Source organism: Pavona decussata, unplaced genomic scaffold, assembly GCF_977016875.1.
Source record: "Pavona decussata unplaced genomic scaffold, jaPavDecu1.1 SCAFFOLD_91, whole genome shotgun sequence".
Classification (NCBI taxonomy): domain Eukaryota; kingdom Metazoa; phylum Cnidaria; class Anthozoa; order Scleractinia; family Agariciidae; genus Pavona; species Pavona decussata.
The window spans coordinates 2,518,255-2,532,232 of record NW_028145508.1 but is presented as its reverse complement, the minus strand read 5'-3'; the positions used below and the strand labels follow the sequence as shown (position 1 = coordinate 2,532,232).

At 39.0% G+C, this 13,978-nt stretch overlaps 2 protein-coding genes across 8 annotated transcripts in view; one reads left to right on the top strand and one right to left on the bottom strand.

Moving 5' to 3' along the window:
* The window catches only part of LOC146474199 (BTB/POZ domain-containing protein 6-like), a 209,671-nt gene that overhangs the window by 83,676 nt on the left and 112,017 nt on the right, over nucleotides 1–13,978 (bottom strand). The window lies entirely within an intron of this gene.
* Nucleotides 1–13,978, top strand: part of LOC146474204 (uncharacterized) — a 75,525-nt gene that overhangs the window by 11,175 nt on the left and 50,372 nt on the right. Inside the window, exons 5-16 of one of the 7 annotated variants that reach the window (XM_085117464.1) lie at nucleotides 2,828–3,080; nucleotides 3,553–3,723; nucleotides 4,463–4,633; nucleotides 6,179–6,349; nucleotides 7,266–7,436; nucleotides 8,791–8,961; nucleotides 9,073–9,243; nucleotides 9,764–9,934; nucleotides 10,414–10,584; nucleotides 11,512–11,682; nucleotides 12,347–12,601; nucleotides 13,812–13,840. In XM_085117464.1, coding sequence (XP_084973590.1) covers nucleotides 2,828–3,080; nucleotides 3,553–3,723; nucleotides 4,463–4,633; nucleotides 6,179–6,349; nucleotides 7,266–7,436; nucleotides 8,791–8,961; nucleotides 9,073–9,243; nucleotides 9,764–9,934; nucleotides 10,414–10,584; nucleotides 11,512–11,682; nucleotides 12,347–12,601; nucleotides 13,812–13,840 — 2,076 coding nt within the window. The remainder of the gene's footprint in view (nucleotides 1–2,827; nucleotides 3,081–3,552; nucleotides 3,724–4,462; nucleotides 4,634–6,178; nucleotides 6,350–7,265; nucleotides 7,437–8,790; nucleotides 8,962–9,072; nucleotides 9,244–9,763; nucleotides 9,935–10,413; nucleotides 10,585–11,511; nucleotides 11,683–12,346; nucleotides 12,602–13,811; nucleotides 13,841–13,978) is intronic. The other 6 variants (XM_085117465.1, XM_085117467.1, XM_085117466.1 and 3 more) reach the window with 6 other exon arrangements.

Here is a 13,978-nt window from a genome sequence, read left to right as displayed (position 1 = left end):
AAACCCCCCCCCCCCCCCCTTCCCTCGTGTTTAGATGAGACTATTAAACACGGAAAAAGTCCTTTATTGCTTAAAGGACTTACGGAGATTTCTCTGTGTTTTGGTCAAAACTAAGCCGAATGTTTGACAAGGTACCTTTTCTCTAACATCAAATTGCACTTAGAGCGAGGAGAAAAAAAATTCACTGATTTCTTCTTGGAAAACAAAAGGTAATCAGTTTTTTTTAGCGATTTCTCCAAAATACACAGGAAGGATTAAAAAAAAAGGCAAATTTTTTCAAGTTGCCATCCATTTCAATCCTGGCCATCCGCAGCCAAAGATAATTGACACGAATTTCTGTGTACTGGAAAAGTTTTTGTTAACGTAATTGAACCATTGTTCTAACGTTCCCATCGGCACAAAAACGTCGTCAAAGTGACATTGTAAATAGGTGACACTGCCCCTTTAAATAAAGTTATTTATTTTCAAAGGGCGATATTTCACGACACTAAATTTTTGCAAATTTGAAGAATCTTTTTCACATTTTGCTAATAAATTTTACTAAACAAGAAGCTGATAGCAGCTTAAACTCGGGCCATATTTGACTAAACGCTGCGTAAGCTCACGATCAAAGCGACAACAACAACAACAACACCAACAACTTTATTTCACATTTCCTTCTATTTTCAAAAACATTCAAATTGTTATATATTACAGACAACACACAGAACATACAAATATTATGCTTCACTCTGAATATATGTTATACATAAGGAAATGCCTAGCATTGCCTTATCGTATTGTCCAGCACTTTTGGCTGAAGAAAAATAATGAATAAAGAATTTATCAGAAATTTTAAGGTACATCCTTATACAAAATCAAATTTCATTACCTTGGTTACGAGCCCCGATCGAATTTTTTCCTCCGTTGTCCCAAGAAACCCTTTTCCTTTAAATATATCGATCTCCCTATACTCAAATATAAATCTAGACATTTACTGGAAACAAGAAGCACGGTTTCGAAAGATAAATAACATTTCATTCCATTTCAGGCATGTGCTTACGCAATATATAAACACAGTCACGCAGTACAGATTATACTCAACTCGTACCTCGATCCGACGCTTGTATGCTGCAGCTGACGATATAGATCACTTTCTTCGCCTCTCGACATGCTATCATTGCTATCATCTTTTTGTTGAAACAGCTTCAGAACCCTCATTGCGCTTAAAGCAACCGCTCGCTAACACTTCACAGCCGACGCCATCTTGAATCAAAAGAGCAATCACGAAGAGAATACATCGTGTAGGCCAAATTCAAGTGTTTTACGCTTTCCAATTTTGTGGCGATCGCATGTAACGCAAATTTTCGCAAATGTTTCCATCATCACTCTTCAAGTGTGGATATTTACAGGTCTGGACAGAAATAAGTTAAGAGTACTCATTAAGACTTCCCGAGGTACTTTTCTTCATGAATTCCAAAGTCGTATTTTTATTCATTTGTCTTACATCCGCCTTCTAACATTTGACACGTCGTTTGGACATATATAAAATCTTTGGACAATCGCGACACAAATAAAAAATACAAACAAAAAAAGAACGCGAAACAGAACTTAACTGGGTGCCTCACGGCCCGAGTAATAAACATGCAGAAAACGCAGAACTTGTCTCGCAATAAGGTTTTGCTAAAAGAACTCTCTAAGGACTTTATTGGCTTGGCCTTAGAGCAGTTTTCAATTGAGTGTCGAAAGTAAATTCCCGTCTTCTTTGGTTTTCGCTCTGTCATTGGTTGGCAAAGTAAGCGCTATCTTTTTTTTTCAACCAAAGGGAAGCAAGACCAAAACCAATGGTGACTTGCTTCGAATTCTGATTGGTTCATTGCGCTGTTTACGTCTGCTGCGATTGGTCGAAGTAATTACAAGCTAAATTTGGTTTTGGTTTAACGACTCATCGCGCCTTCCCTAGGATAAATGTTACTCTTCCGTCTGCACGGTGGTTCTGAAAAAGCTCGTTATTTTGGTACGGTCGAAACTGCATTAAGAGGTCACCTTCTATTAAGCGGCCAGTTTTCAAAGTCCCGAAAATTACTTCCCTTAATTTCTGTAATTCTGACCTCTATTAAAAGATCACCTGTATTTTGCGGTCGCGGTCACCCCTTACTAAGTCCCAACGAGTCGTTTCTATTGTCTTGACCTGTTTTAGACGGTCACTTTGTAAAAGAAAACCACTCAAATATGTGGTAGCAAATAGCTTGCCAGGTAATTGAATTTCCAATGAAGTTCGATACTAACTGTACGATCTTGGCGTTAATGTTTTGTTAGTTCGTTTCTATACCATCTCCTTTGTCATACCATTTTAGCACTGCACTTTCTTAACCAAGTAAGCGACTTTGCATGGTGTATACACTGTACACTAAGTTATCAAATGTTATATAAAACGCCACCTTTACTGTGTTTGACGTGTATTCTGTGCAAGCTGTATTATGCGGTCTCTTTGCCATTACCAGAGGGTGACAATCTTGTACCCAGAGTCCTCAGGCTCTTTGGCCAGCAGTTGGTCGTCAGGAGAGACTCTGGAGAACTGGATTTTTTGTTACCACAAGATTTCAGCGGTAAAACAATGCAAGCCGTTACGGAGCAGCCAATCAAAAAATTTAATTTTTTTCGAGTCACCTAGCGTCTCTCCTGGCGACCAACCACTGGCCAAAGAGCCTGAGGATTCTGGGTACAAGATTGGGAGGATGACCGCTTAATACAGGTTCAACTGCATATTGGTGCACAACCTTCGCATTCTCCTCACAGTCCTCTTGCCAACTGCGTGTGACAGCCGTTTCTGCTAACTCTCTTATAGATGGCTATTGTTATGACAGATGGAGTTCAAACGATCCCACCAGACGACGAAAGGACAAGTTTAGAGATACTTAGAAATGCGGTGGAGCCTATCAAGAAGAAAGGTGTAGAGGTCATAACGATCGGTATTGGAAGATCAATTGTGTTGGAGGACTTGGTAGAACTTGCATCCGATGACACTGGGGTATTTCTGGCCGAAGACTTCCGTGCTCTCGACGAAATTGTCACAGATGTCAAAGAAGGCAAATGTCCAGGTAAAAGATAAGATTTAGCTGATTTTTCTTTATTGAATTTATCATAACAAAACCGTTATTGTATCGTTGTCAATAGTAATAAGTCAATAGCAATTAAAATTTATGGCCTAATAAAAGAAGCTTTAAGGGGTAGTATGGCTCCGCATCTCGCTGACCGTGGTGAGGAAAGGTTCCCGGCAATGTATACTGGAAAAGCAGATCCTAGTAAGGGTTATTAGAATCCAAAAACAAAATGAGGGGGTAGCCACGTAATTTTCAGATAATTAACCTTTAATTGGACAAAAACGCTATAGATTATTATGTATTTACAGCTTTTTCAAATTGTTGTTGCTTAATTAGCCCTGGTTTTCCCCATTTTCCTTTTTGGATTGCTAAGAGTCTACTTTTTCTGCATACCCCAAAACTCCCCAAAAATAGCTCTGTATTAGTAGGCACCGTGCTTTAGTGAAAAAAGCAATGTTTATTTCAACAGTTGATGGTAAGTGGGCAATTTGGGGAAAGTACTCAGAATGCTCGAAGACATGCGGCGGAGGAATAAGAACGCGCAAGCGCAGCTGTACAAATCCGCCCCCTGAAAATGGAGGGCTGAAGTGCACAGGTCCGGGTGAAGAAGAAGAAGCTTGCAACGAGGATCCTTGCCCCGGTAAGTGGTTTCCTCCTTGAGGTAATTTAGCAATTTTATCTCTCTTTTGGCTTTTTTGCCTTTCCCTATTGTAAGCTTAGCTTAGCTTAGCTAAGCTTACGACGACATGTCTGAAGGAAATATGTGTTGAAGAAGTCACTTTCTGGGAATGTGATTCGAGATTCTAAATCATTTTATTTTTTGTTTCTCAGTTTTTTCGCGCGGTCTTTAGCAGTCCCAGGATTTGAATCTCAGAGTTTGCTTCAGCGTTTGGTTGGGGAGGGGCGTGATTAATTAAGTGTTTTCGAATTGCTTTAAATAAAAAAAAAGGTGCAGCCGAGGTAACATATGAAGTTTCATCATTCAAACAAAAGACGCCATACAGTTCTATTTTGTTGTCCCTTCCAGAAAAATTCTTAGACAATATATCAGATGTGTGCTTCTACAATCTGGTAACACCTTTTGTAAAATTATAAAATCAATGTTAAAAAATTCATACATGAACAGTTCTGTCCACCCCTGTCAACTCCCCCACCATCCCGACCCCTTATCAGTGTCGTTCCGCTGCCGAAATGAGGCGTAAATGAATCATCAGACCTTCAAAACAGTATTTAACTTGCACGAGGAAAAGGGGGGAGGGGGAAAGTCTTCTACTATCTGCTTCGTCTTTCAATCCACGTGGATTTTTTTCAACTAGCATTGTCCACGATGGTTAAGTTAAGCCCATGAGCAATATTTTCTTTGTTTGATTTAACAACAGTTGACGGAAACTGGGCAGACTGGGAGGACTGGGGAACATGTACTGTAACTTGCGGAGGTGGAAAACAGATAAGAAGACGGTCTTGTACCAATCCCCCAGCGGAATTTGGTGGTCAACCTTGTCCCGGGGTCGACGAGGAGTCTCGCTCTTGTGGAGAGGAACCATGTCCAGGTGAATAGAAGTTTTATTTAATCCTTTATCCAAGTTTGAACGTCACAATTGGAGCTATGACAATGACACTTGGAGAAAGATGTTTCCTCTGAGGCCCACAGCTGGAGATGATGGCGTCATATAAGTGAGAATTACGTCCGCCAATTTGAATTTCTGGAGTTCCCCCAAACCACTACAATTGATTGGGTAAAGTTGGCGTTAATTGTAATTCAAGTTCCTCGAACACTGGAAAAAATTGCAGTACATCAATGCAGTTACCATCAGTACAAACGGTTCTGATCTTTGAGAGATAAATGGGATAAAAGTCGAACAAAGTGCAGATTTGATTGTTGCGTTTACCCAGAAATACTGGGTATAAAATACGTCGTATAAATTAAAGTGGCATAGTTACGGGACGAAATTTGTCGTGTTTGGTCAAAATAGTTTTAACAATTCACCTTTGCCAAAACGTGGATAATTTTAAAGGTCTTAGAAGGACGGATGACGTGATTTCTCGACGGGGAAAAAATCATCAGTTTGTCGTGATTTTTCCAAATATGGATCGGAAGAACTTGAAAAAAAAAAAAACATCTTTTAGAGTTGCAATCCATTTCTTTCCCGACCATCTCGCTGCCAACGACTGATAAATTAATATAATATAATATTTCCCTACGTACGCGACAGAATCACGGCAAGTGCAAACGATAAGTGTCCGTTCTTCAACCCCCACCCCCCTGACGATGTTGAGCCCGTGAAATAAAAATGACTTGTGGATTTCAGCATTGTCTCTGGGAGCGGGTGGAGTCAGTAAGATGGCCGGCTCTAAACGAAAAGCATGGCTTCATTGGACAATCACACTAAATTAGCAGTTAATAAGAGGACTTTGTAACATTTGCCCCAAGATCTTTTGTCCTTGATTTTAGTTCCTGAGAATTATTAGACTAATTAGAAACAAAGCGGGACCATTGCTTGAACATTTTTATCGATACAAATATGTTTCTTGCAAAACAAAGTGACACTAAAATTAGCTGGTACTGTTTCTCTAAGCCATAGTTTTATGAAAACTAACGACATTCAAAATTGATAATGATAATAATAATAATAATAATAATAATAATAATAATTTATTAATTTATATTGCGCTTTTAACGTGCAATGATCAAAAGCGCATTGCAATATTAGAATATAGTAAATATGCACATAAACCAAATTTAACAATAAAAAAGTAATTTAAGCGCTAAAGGCTAAAAGATAACTTAAAAAGATACGTTTAAAGACAAGATTTAAAAGTTAAAATGGATCAACACTGCGCAGGCTTGCTGGGAGCGCGTTCCGCAGTGTAGTTGCAGCTACACTAAAAGATCTGTCACCAAAGGATTTTTCATTTTCCCTTCTGGATGTAATAGAATAGTGCCTGAATTAGAGCGCAGTATTTATTGCCGTGCGAAATAGTCTGCTGTTAGGTCCATTAGGGAAACATCGACAACAATAAAAAGAGTAACAGTTGAATCGTCTCTCACACACTCAGCTGCCTTTGTTTTCCTGTTCATACTATCTCATCGTTAGTTGACGGTAACTGGTCTGACTGGGATGACTGGAGCGACTGTCCTGTCACGTGTGGAGGCAGTGAACAAACCAGGACACGAACTTGTACCAATCCTCCAGCGGCCTTTGGAGGAAAGCCATGTCCTGGGGATAGCGAGGAAACAAGAATATGCAACGACAAACCCTGTCCAAGTATGTTTCGATTCAATTGCTTGTTTGCCACACATACATTACATACGGACAAGAAAAGAAATAGTGCGTCCAAAGTGTGGCAAGTAGGGCCTTTGAGCCTTTTCAGCCTCCTCCTCCTCCTTAATAGTTAAGAAAAAGAAAAATCTAATCACTGAAAGCGAAGGCTTCATGCAAAAAAAAAAAAAAACCCGAAATTCATATTATGGATAGTTTTCAAAGATGAAAATCGTAAGCTTTTTTTTTTTTTTTTTTTTTTTTTACAAAAAAGATAACTAGTAGGGCTTGATAGAGGGACGATTTCAAAAGCGGTCTAAATGAGAAACTTATAAATTCATATCCTTGGTAACTTCTACAGGTAAAAATCTTCAAAAATTTTAAAATATGAAATCTGCACCAAGTATATCCACAAAGTTCAGAGAATTGCAAAACTTAGGTCCTTGAAAGTGGAAGGCGTTTGTGTTTCGAGTATTGTAACTGTAGAATTGCTTATTCAAATGACCCACTTGCAATAGAGTTTTGTTAACTGTACATTCACTGTGTTAACAAATGGTGGACGCGCGCGAAAAAAGAACCCCCTTTTACTAGGCATGAAAACGAAAATTATGTTTTAACCTCAAACGCCTCGTTTTGAAGCCTAGTACCAGTGTATTTCCACCAACGTCTGTCTTCTTTGAATACGATATGTAAATTGTTTTTCCTACGCTTGAAAGATCTGTGGAGCCGTGGGAGCATCAAAGTTGGAATTTATACATAATTTTGATCACACGTTTCTGTATAAATGGCAAGACAACCGAGATCAGACTGAGACCGGGATAAATCATTGAATAGTATACTTTCTTCATGTGTTCTTAAAGAGTTATAAAATAATGTTTTACTTAGTTCTAAGTTGACTTTGTTTAATGTATATTTTATTCAGTTGACGGTAATTGGGCTAATTGGAAAGCCTGGAGCGATTGTCCGGTAACTTGTGGTGGGGGAGTACAGAATCGATCAAGAACTTGTTCCGATCCCCCGGCGCAATTTGGAGGAGAGTCCTGTAACGGGCCTGGCGATGAAACAAGAGCATGCAATGAAAATCCTTGCCCAGGTGATTAAACTTTCTTTCATAAAACAGAGATAAAGGCAACTTAACAGAAACAGATTGAAAACGAAGTGCCAGTACTTCCATTTTCATTCCAAAATTCTTTCTTCGGAAACAGAGTAGACCCACCACACGAGATCATTTGCACACTGTAGCTACAACCAGTGAAAATTTGTTGAACCAAAGCCGTTATAAAAATTATTTTTATCAAAATGTATGAAGACGCGCTCCCAGAATTGATCGAACAATGCTCAATGTTGGATCGAACGATCCAACGTTGAGCCGGAGTAGCAGGGGAAGGTGTGACAGCGAATATTGGCGGTGGTTGTAGGTGGATGGTAATGTTTTTCACCAGGAGCTCATTACCCGGGGTCTACAACTCCTATCTATTCGTGTAACGGCATTTTTACAGATTTATTTATATTTAGATTGAAGCTCCAACAAATTCAGTCTTCCATGGGAGCCTTACTAACCAGTGTCATGCCCAGAGTTGAAATTCATCGACCACCTCTTCAAAACTTCAGCTAGACATATAAAGCAAAATAATATAAAATAAACAATGGTAATGATGGTACATTAAGTGAAACGAAATGAAATGAAATGAAAATAAAATAAAGAAATGTTGAAATCAGAGTAAAATAAAATAAACGGATCACGAGTAAAGGTATAAGCAAATTTATAACGAACGAATTGATAAGTGAAAAGACAAACTAGAGCAACGCGCCGAGGAGGGACGGATAAACGAACGAACAAACAAATAATTTTATAAATGAGTCAATGAAGAAGCACGCTCTCGATTGTTCTTTCTGTAAGTGCAAGTACTTCTAAATGTTTTCCTGATGCGTTCTGTCGATATACGTCTCTTATTCTTCCGGTATTGTCACATGAATTCGTTTGAATTTCAAACTAATTCAATATGGCGTCCAATGAAAAGTTCTCAGACGAAACAAGTTTTGTAGCAGCGTATGTAAATCGGTGCGTTGATGGTAAATGCTGTAATGAGATGCTTCCTGGTCAAGATGATGTTGAGTAAAACTTTCTTGGGCCTCGCAAAGCAAAATTTCAAGGCCAAATAAACCGTGCTTGGTCAGCCGAGGTTAAGGTTCAGACCAAGTGATACGCAGAGTTTCCACAAACGATCTCGGGCTAGATTTATGTAACCTAGCAAACGACAAGTAACAAGATAATTTTTCTGGAGACACCCATTAGTCTTAATATGCTACGCAACGTACGCAAACCTCGAGACCGACCATAATAAAGAGCAAGTGCAGGAGGAAAAACAATGAATCTGATTCGTCTGATTCACATTCAAATAAGCTATCTTCTTTTTGTTTTTCTGTTTTTACGATTACATCGTTAGTTGATGGTAACTGGTCTGACTGGGATGACTGGAGCGACTGTCCTGTCGACTGTGGAGGCAGTGAACAGACCAGGACACGAACTTGTACCAATCCTCCAGCGGCCTTTGGAGGAAAGCCATGTCCTGGGGATAGTGAGGAAACAAGAATTTGCAACGACCAACCCTGTCCAAGTAATAACCTGGTTTTTTTTTTCCTTTTACAGAATCAAATGGCTTTGTTTTTTTATTACAAATCTTTTATGTAGTTAACGGCTGACTTTATTTAATGGCTGTGTTATTCAGTTGACGGTAATTGGGCCGATTGGAATGCTTGGAGTGATTGTCCAGTAACGTGTGGTGGAGGAGTCCAGAATCGATCAAGAACTTGTACCAATCCCCCAGCGCAATTCGGAGGAGAGTCGTGTCCTGGGCCTGGCGATGAAACAAGAGCATGCAATGAAAATCCTTGCCCAGGTGATTAACGTTTTGTGTAGAACATAAACATAAAGTCGATTTAAATGGCCAATACTTCGCTTTTCTTTTACTCTCTTCAAGTAGCTGTTTAAATTTATAATACATATATGAGAGATAAAACAAGGTCAGGTAACGAATCCCTTTATCCAGGTAAATGTACAAAAAAGCCTGGATACCCTTTTACACTCTGCACGTTACTTTTAGCCTGGAAAAATAAAAAGATATATAAATACAAGAAAAAAAGAATAAATAAATAAATACATAAATAAATAAATAAATAAATAAATAAATAAAATAAAATAAAATAAAATAAAATAAAATAAATAAAAATGCTTCCGGCCACAAATTGAAAGGGACGTTACATGATTTTGCATGATTTGTTTGAATTTGTGTTGCATGTTTTATTGAAATGAAGGATCCTAAAAAAGATAAACTAAAGAAAGAGAAAGAAATAAAGAAAGAAATGGCTCCTTACCTTACTATTTAAAATAGCCGCAATATGTCTGATGATTTTTTAAAGGTGGTGGCAGCTGGGCGCGTTGGTTGCCCTGGGGTGCCTGTTCTGTTACTTGTGGTGGCGGAATCCGGAATCGATCACGAACATGTACCGACCCTCCGCCAACATTTGGAGGAGAGGAGTGCCCTGGAGAAAGCGTAGAAACGAGTCAATGCAACGAAGAACCTTGTCCAAGTAATTAATACTTTCTTTCATGTTAAATTGGTTGTTTCTTAAAGGTATTCTGAATTTGATTGTTCAGTTTTCGGCTTCGTGAGGGCCAAACGTTAACGCTATTTTTTCTCAATCTTAGCACCTTTCTCAGTTAATATGCTGAAATTCGCTACCAACCAATTCGTTTTTGTCCATTATTATGAGAAAACAAGAAATGGATTTGATCCAATATATCGGACTTGTTTTGGTTTTCTGGGGTTAAGGTTCAAACCAAGGGAGAACCAGATCGCGTGTTGGATTTACACAAAATAAACAATAAGCCAAGTACACGATGTTTCTAAAGAGACATCCTTCCGTGTAAACATGCTACGCAACGCAAACAATCAGAGGGACCATAACAAAGACGAACTACACCAAAAAATAACAATATGATGCTAAATCGTCCGATGCATATCAAATAAGCTTTCTTCTTTTTTTCTGTTTCTGCTATCATATTGTAGTTGACGGCAACTGGTCTGACTGGGATGACTGGAGCGACTGTCCTGTCACGTGTGGAGGCAGTGAACAGACCAGGACACGAACATGTACCAATCCTCCAGCGGCCTTTGGAGGAAAGCCATGTCCCGGGGATAGCGAGGAAACAAGAATATGCAACGACAAACCTTGTCCAAGTATGTTTCGTTATTTTCTGCTCATGTTCTTGAAGAAACTTTGACGGTTGACTTAGATTAATGGTTGTGTTATCCAGTTGACGGTAATTGGGCTAATTGGAATGCCTGGAGCGATTGTCCAGTAACTTGTGGTGGGGGAGTACAGAATCGATCGAGAATCCCCCGCCGGCATTTAGAGGAGAGTTGTGTCCTGGAGAAGGCGATGAAACGAGGCAATGCAACGATGTCCCTTGTCCAAGTTGTAAATGTCTTTTATATTTACTGAAATATTTGAATAGGTATCCTCTGTTCTTTGGTCCATTTCACCACTGTATAGCACCTCCTTCCAGATGGTATTCAAAGAAACCGGAAATTTTAAATCAAAATTTTCATTCACGAAGAACGCGTTTCCGAATACATGGCCGGAAAGGCCTGGAACTGGTGTAAAAGACAGGATCAAAAAAAGATAAATCAAACACGTATTTCCATAAGGAACACCAAAACCGAGGTAATGGGAGATCATTTCCATACGAAAAACATAATACTCCATTTACCTCGCCAACTGTCGGTAGAAATGGTTCAAAACCGATTGTACTACTTAATAGCTTTCAACTGTAAAGTACAGTATAACACCACAGGAAAGTACTGCTCATTAGCTTTTATTTGAGTGGTCACATTTTGGGGTTCCGTCCACAGACTCAAAGTTAGAAAAATTTTGTAAAGCACAATAAACAAACCCCGTTGGAAAGTACTGCCTAGTAGCTTTCATTTAAATGTTCATGCCTTAGGATTTCATCCACACACTGAAAAGTTAGAACCACCTCTTACAGCATAAAAACAGCACGTCAGTGGCTTTCATTTGAATGATCAGCCTCAAACGAGAATGAGAACAGCGACAAAGATCGATTGCTACAAAGTGTAGGTGACTTTACTTTATCTCGGTTTCAGTCGATGGAGCCTGGTCTGATTGGAGTCCCTGGAGTGAGTGCACAGTGACTTGCGGTGGAGGAACACAGGTTCATACTCGCAGTTGTAACAATCCCCCTCCACGTTTTAATGGACTTGTTTGCATCGGAGACAGCGAGGAATCAAGGGAATGCAACAATGAGCCGTGCGGAAGTAAGTTCCATCTATTTTTTCTTACCCCAAATCTCTGCCTTTAAACAACAGCAACAAAAACGACAGCCAATCGGAGGCCCTCAAAGATTCGTCTTAGCTCCCAATCCTTTTACCGATAATACCGTGAATGATCATTCTTGACCTTAGAATCTAAAAAAACTGTATTGATAACTCTTTTCTCAAGGTCTACTAATGTTGAAGCAGTGAAGCTTTCGACTGTTTCTCACACACAAGAAGGCCATCCATATCAGACTACGGCGTTCAACCCTCAATAGAGATGGGTGCTACGAACTACCCGCGATTTTTAATCACTTGTTGTCACGTGTCTAAATACACACAAGTCACGTGACAGCACTAAAGACAGTATTTGCTGATGAAGACTGTGAGAAACAGTAGAAAGCTTCAATGCTTCAAAATAATTATACCTTGAGGCAAGAGTTGTTCATACAACTTTTACCTATAATCTAGGAGAGGGTGTGTCTTTGATTGTGTTCCATGCCATTTTTGTCTATTGTTTGACTATGGTCAGATAGGGAACCGATGTCTGAGATCTAGGATTATTTTGTAAAATCTCTTATTGTTCTTGGCAGAGGTTGATATTGTTATCTCCAGGGTTGTCTTGCTGTGGTGTGCCACTACGCGATATCGTATGTTTCTTCAACAGGACCAGCTGTTATTGTACATATCAACACATCTGAAGCCGTGGCCCTGGTTGGAGAGAAAGTAGAATTAAAGTGTGTGTCTGATGGTGACCCAACACCGAACGTCACGTGGTACGCGCCTGACGGAAGTGAACTGGTAACAATCACAACTATAGATAACACCATCTTTTTGGATATGGACAGTGTGGAGGACTTTGGTGAATACAGATGTAAAGCGGACAATGGCTTAGGTCCTCCAGTTGAGAGGATAATTGAAGGTAATAGGGGAACAGAATGGTGAGGAGCACCCAACTGGCCTGTAACCGCTGCTAATTAACTCAGCACCTTTCGTTTTATTACATTCACCGTATACTATATTTGTCTACTGGTAGTTATCTCAACTCCGTTTCTTTATATTTTTGCATCTATGTCTAGGTTTGTTTATGGGCCCGACCTAGAACATATAAAATATCATCTCTGTTGATTGGCTGCCTCGCATTTTTAACTCTAAGGTTATTTCAGGTAGCCAGTACCCCTATTATTTGTGTCTTACAATGCAAATGCTTTGTGTAGACTCTGGTGTAAATAAAGTTTGTTGTGTTTACTAGTCGCACATTTCGTACAGGAGAATTGGTACGTCCCTGAACGGTTCTTAGAAATAAACGGAAATGAATGGAGTTTAAAGAAATGAAAATACAATGAAATAAAGATGAATATATGATATGTGATGCGCGATATGTTATTAACTTGAAACCACAGCGAAACGACGAGCGACTTCTGCAAGCGATACTGCAAAATTAAAATAAAAAGGGAAAACTAATAAAGCGATGAGATGTGACAAAAAAATACATAAATAAAATAAGTGCACGGAAAAACTGTAAAAAAAAAAAAAGAACAACAAGAACAAGAACAACAAAAAGGATTACGAAACTTGCGATAACAGAGAAGTTTTAAGCAAAATTCTTTTTAAGATTTTGTTTATTTATTTATTCCCGGTATGTATTATAGTTTTTAAGTCCTCAGAAGGCAATATTTGTGTAAGCAAACACTGACAGTTCAATGTGTTCGAATTCTTCAGCTGAAAATATATACATGCAGGAAGCAGAGAATGTTTGGGAATGGAAACGTATTATCCCGAATTTCTGAGTTGCTGTTGCTATCGAAAAATTCTATCCCGCCCAATTTTGCCCTTAAAACGCATTTCTGTCTCTCCAAAAACGAAGAGAATTAATTCTGTCCCCCCCTTCCCCCGCCATGTCATGAAATTTGGAGGTTTCATATCAGCAATGAAACATCTGTTTTTCTGCACCGTTAATTAGATATTTGAGGTGAATAAGCCAATAAAGCTTTCTGAAGAAAAAGTCATTGAAACTATCCGTTACGTCATTTATTCTGAAGTGGAAGCCCCCCTTTTGCGGTGCACAGCAAGAACTCAACGCTAATAGGTTATGGTTAACTCACGTCTGTTTGTTGTTTTGCTTTGTACAGTGAAGCCAGCGACACCCTCGAAAATTGTGGTAAGATTTGTTTTCCTTTTGTTCATGTAATCTACTGTAGTGTGTTCTGGAAACAAAATTAGCTTTTAAGATAAAAAAGAGAAAAGTGGAATGTTAAATAGGGGACCAACGCGAAAAGTCTATGACAGCCTCGTCTTT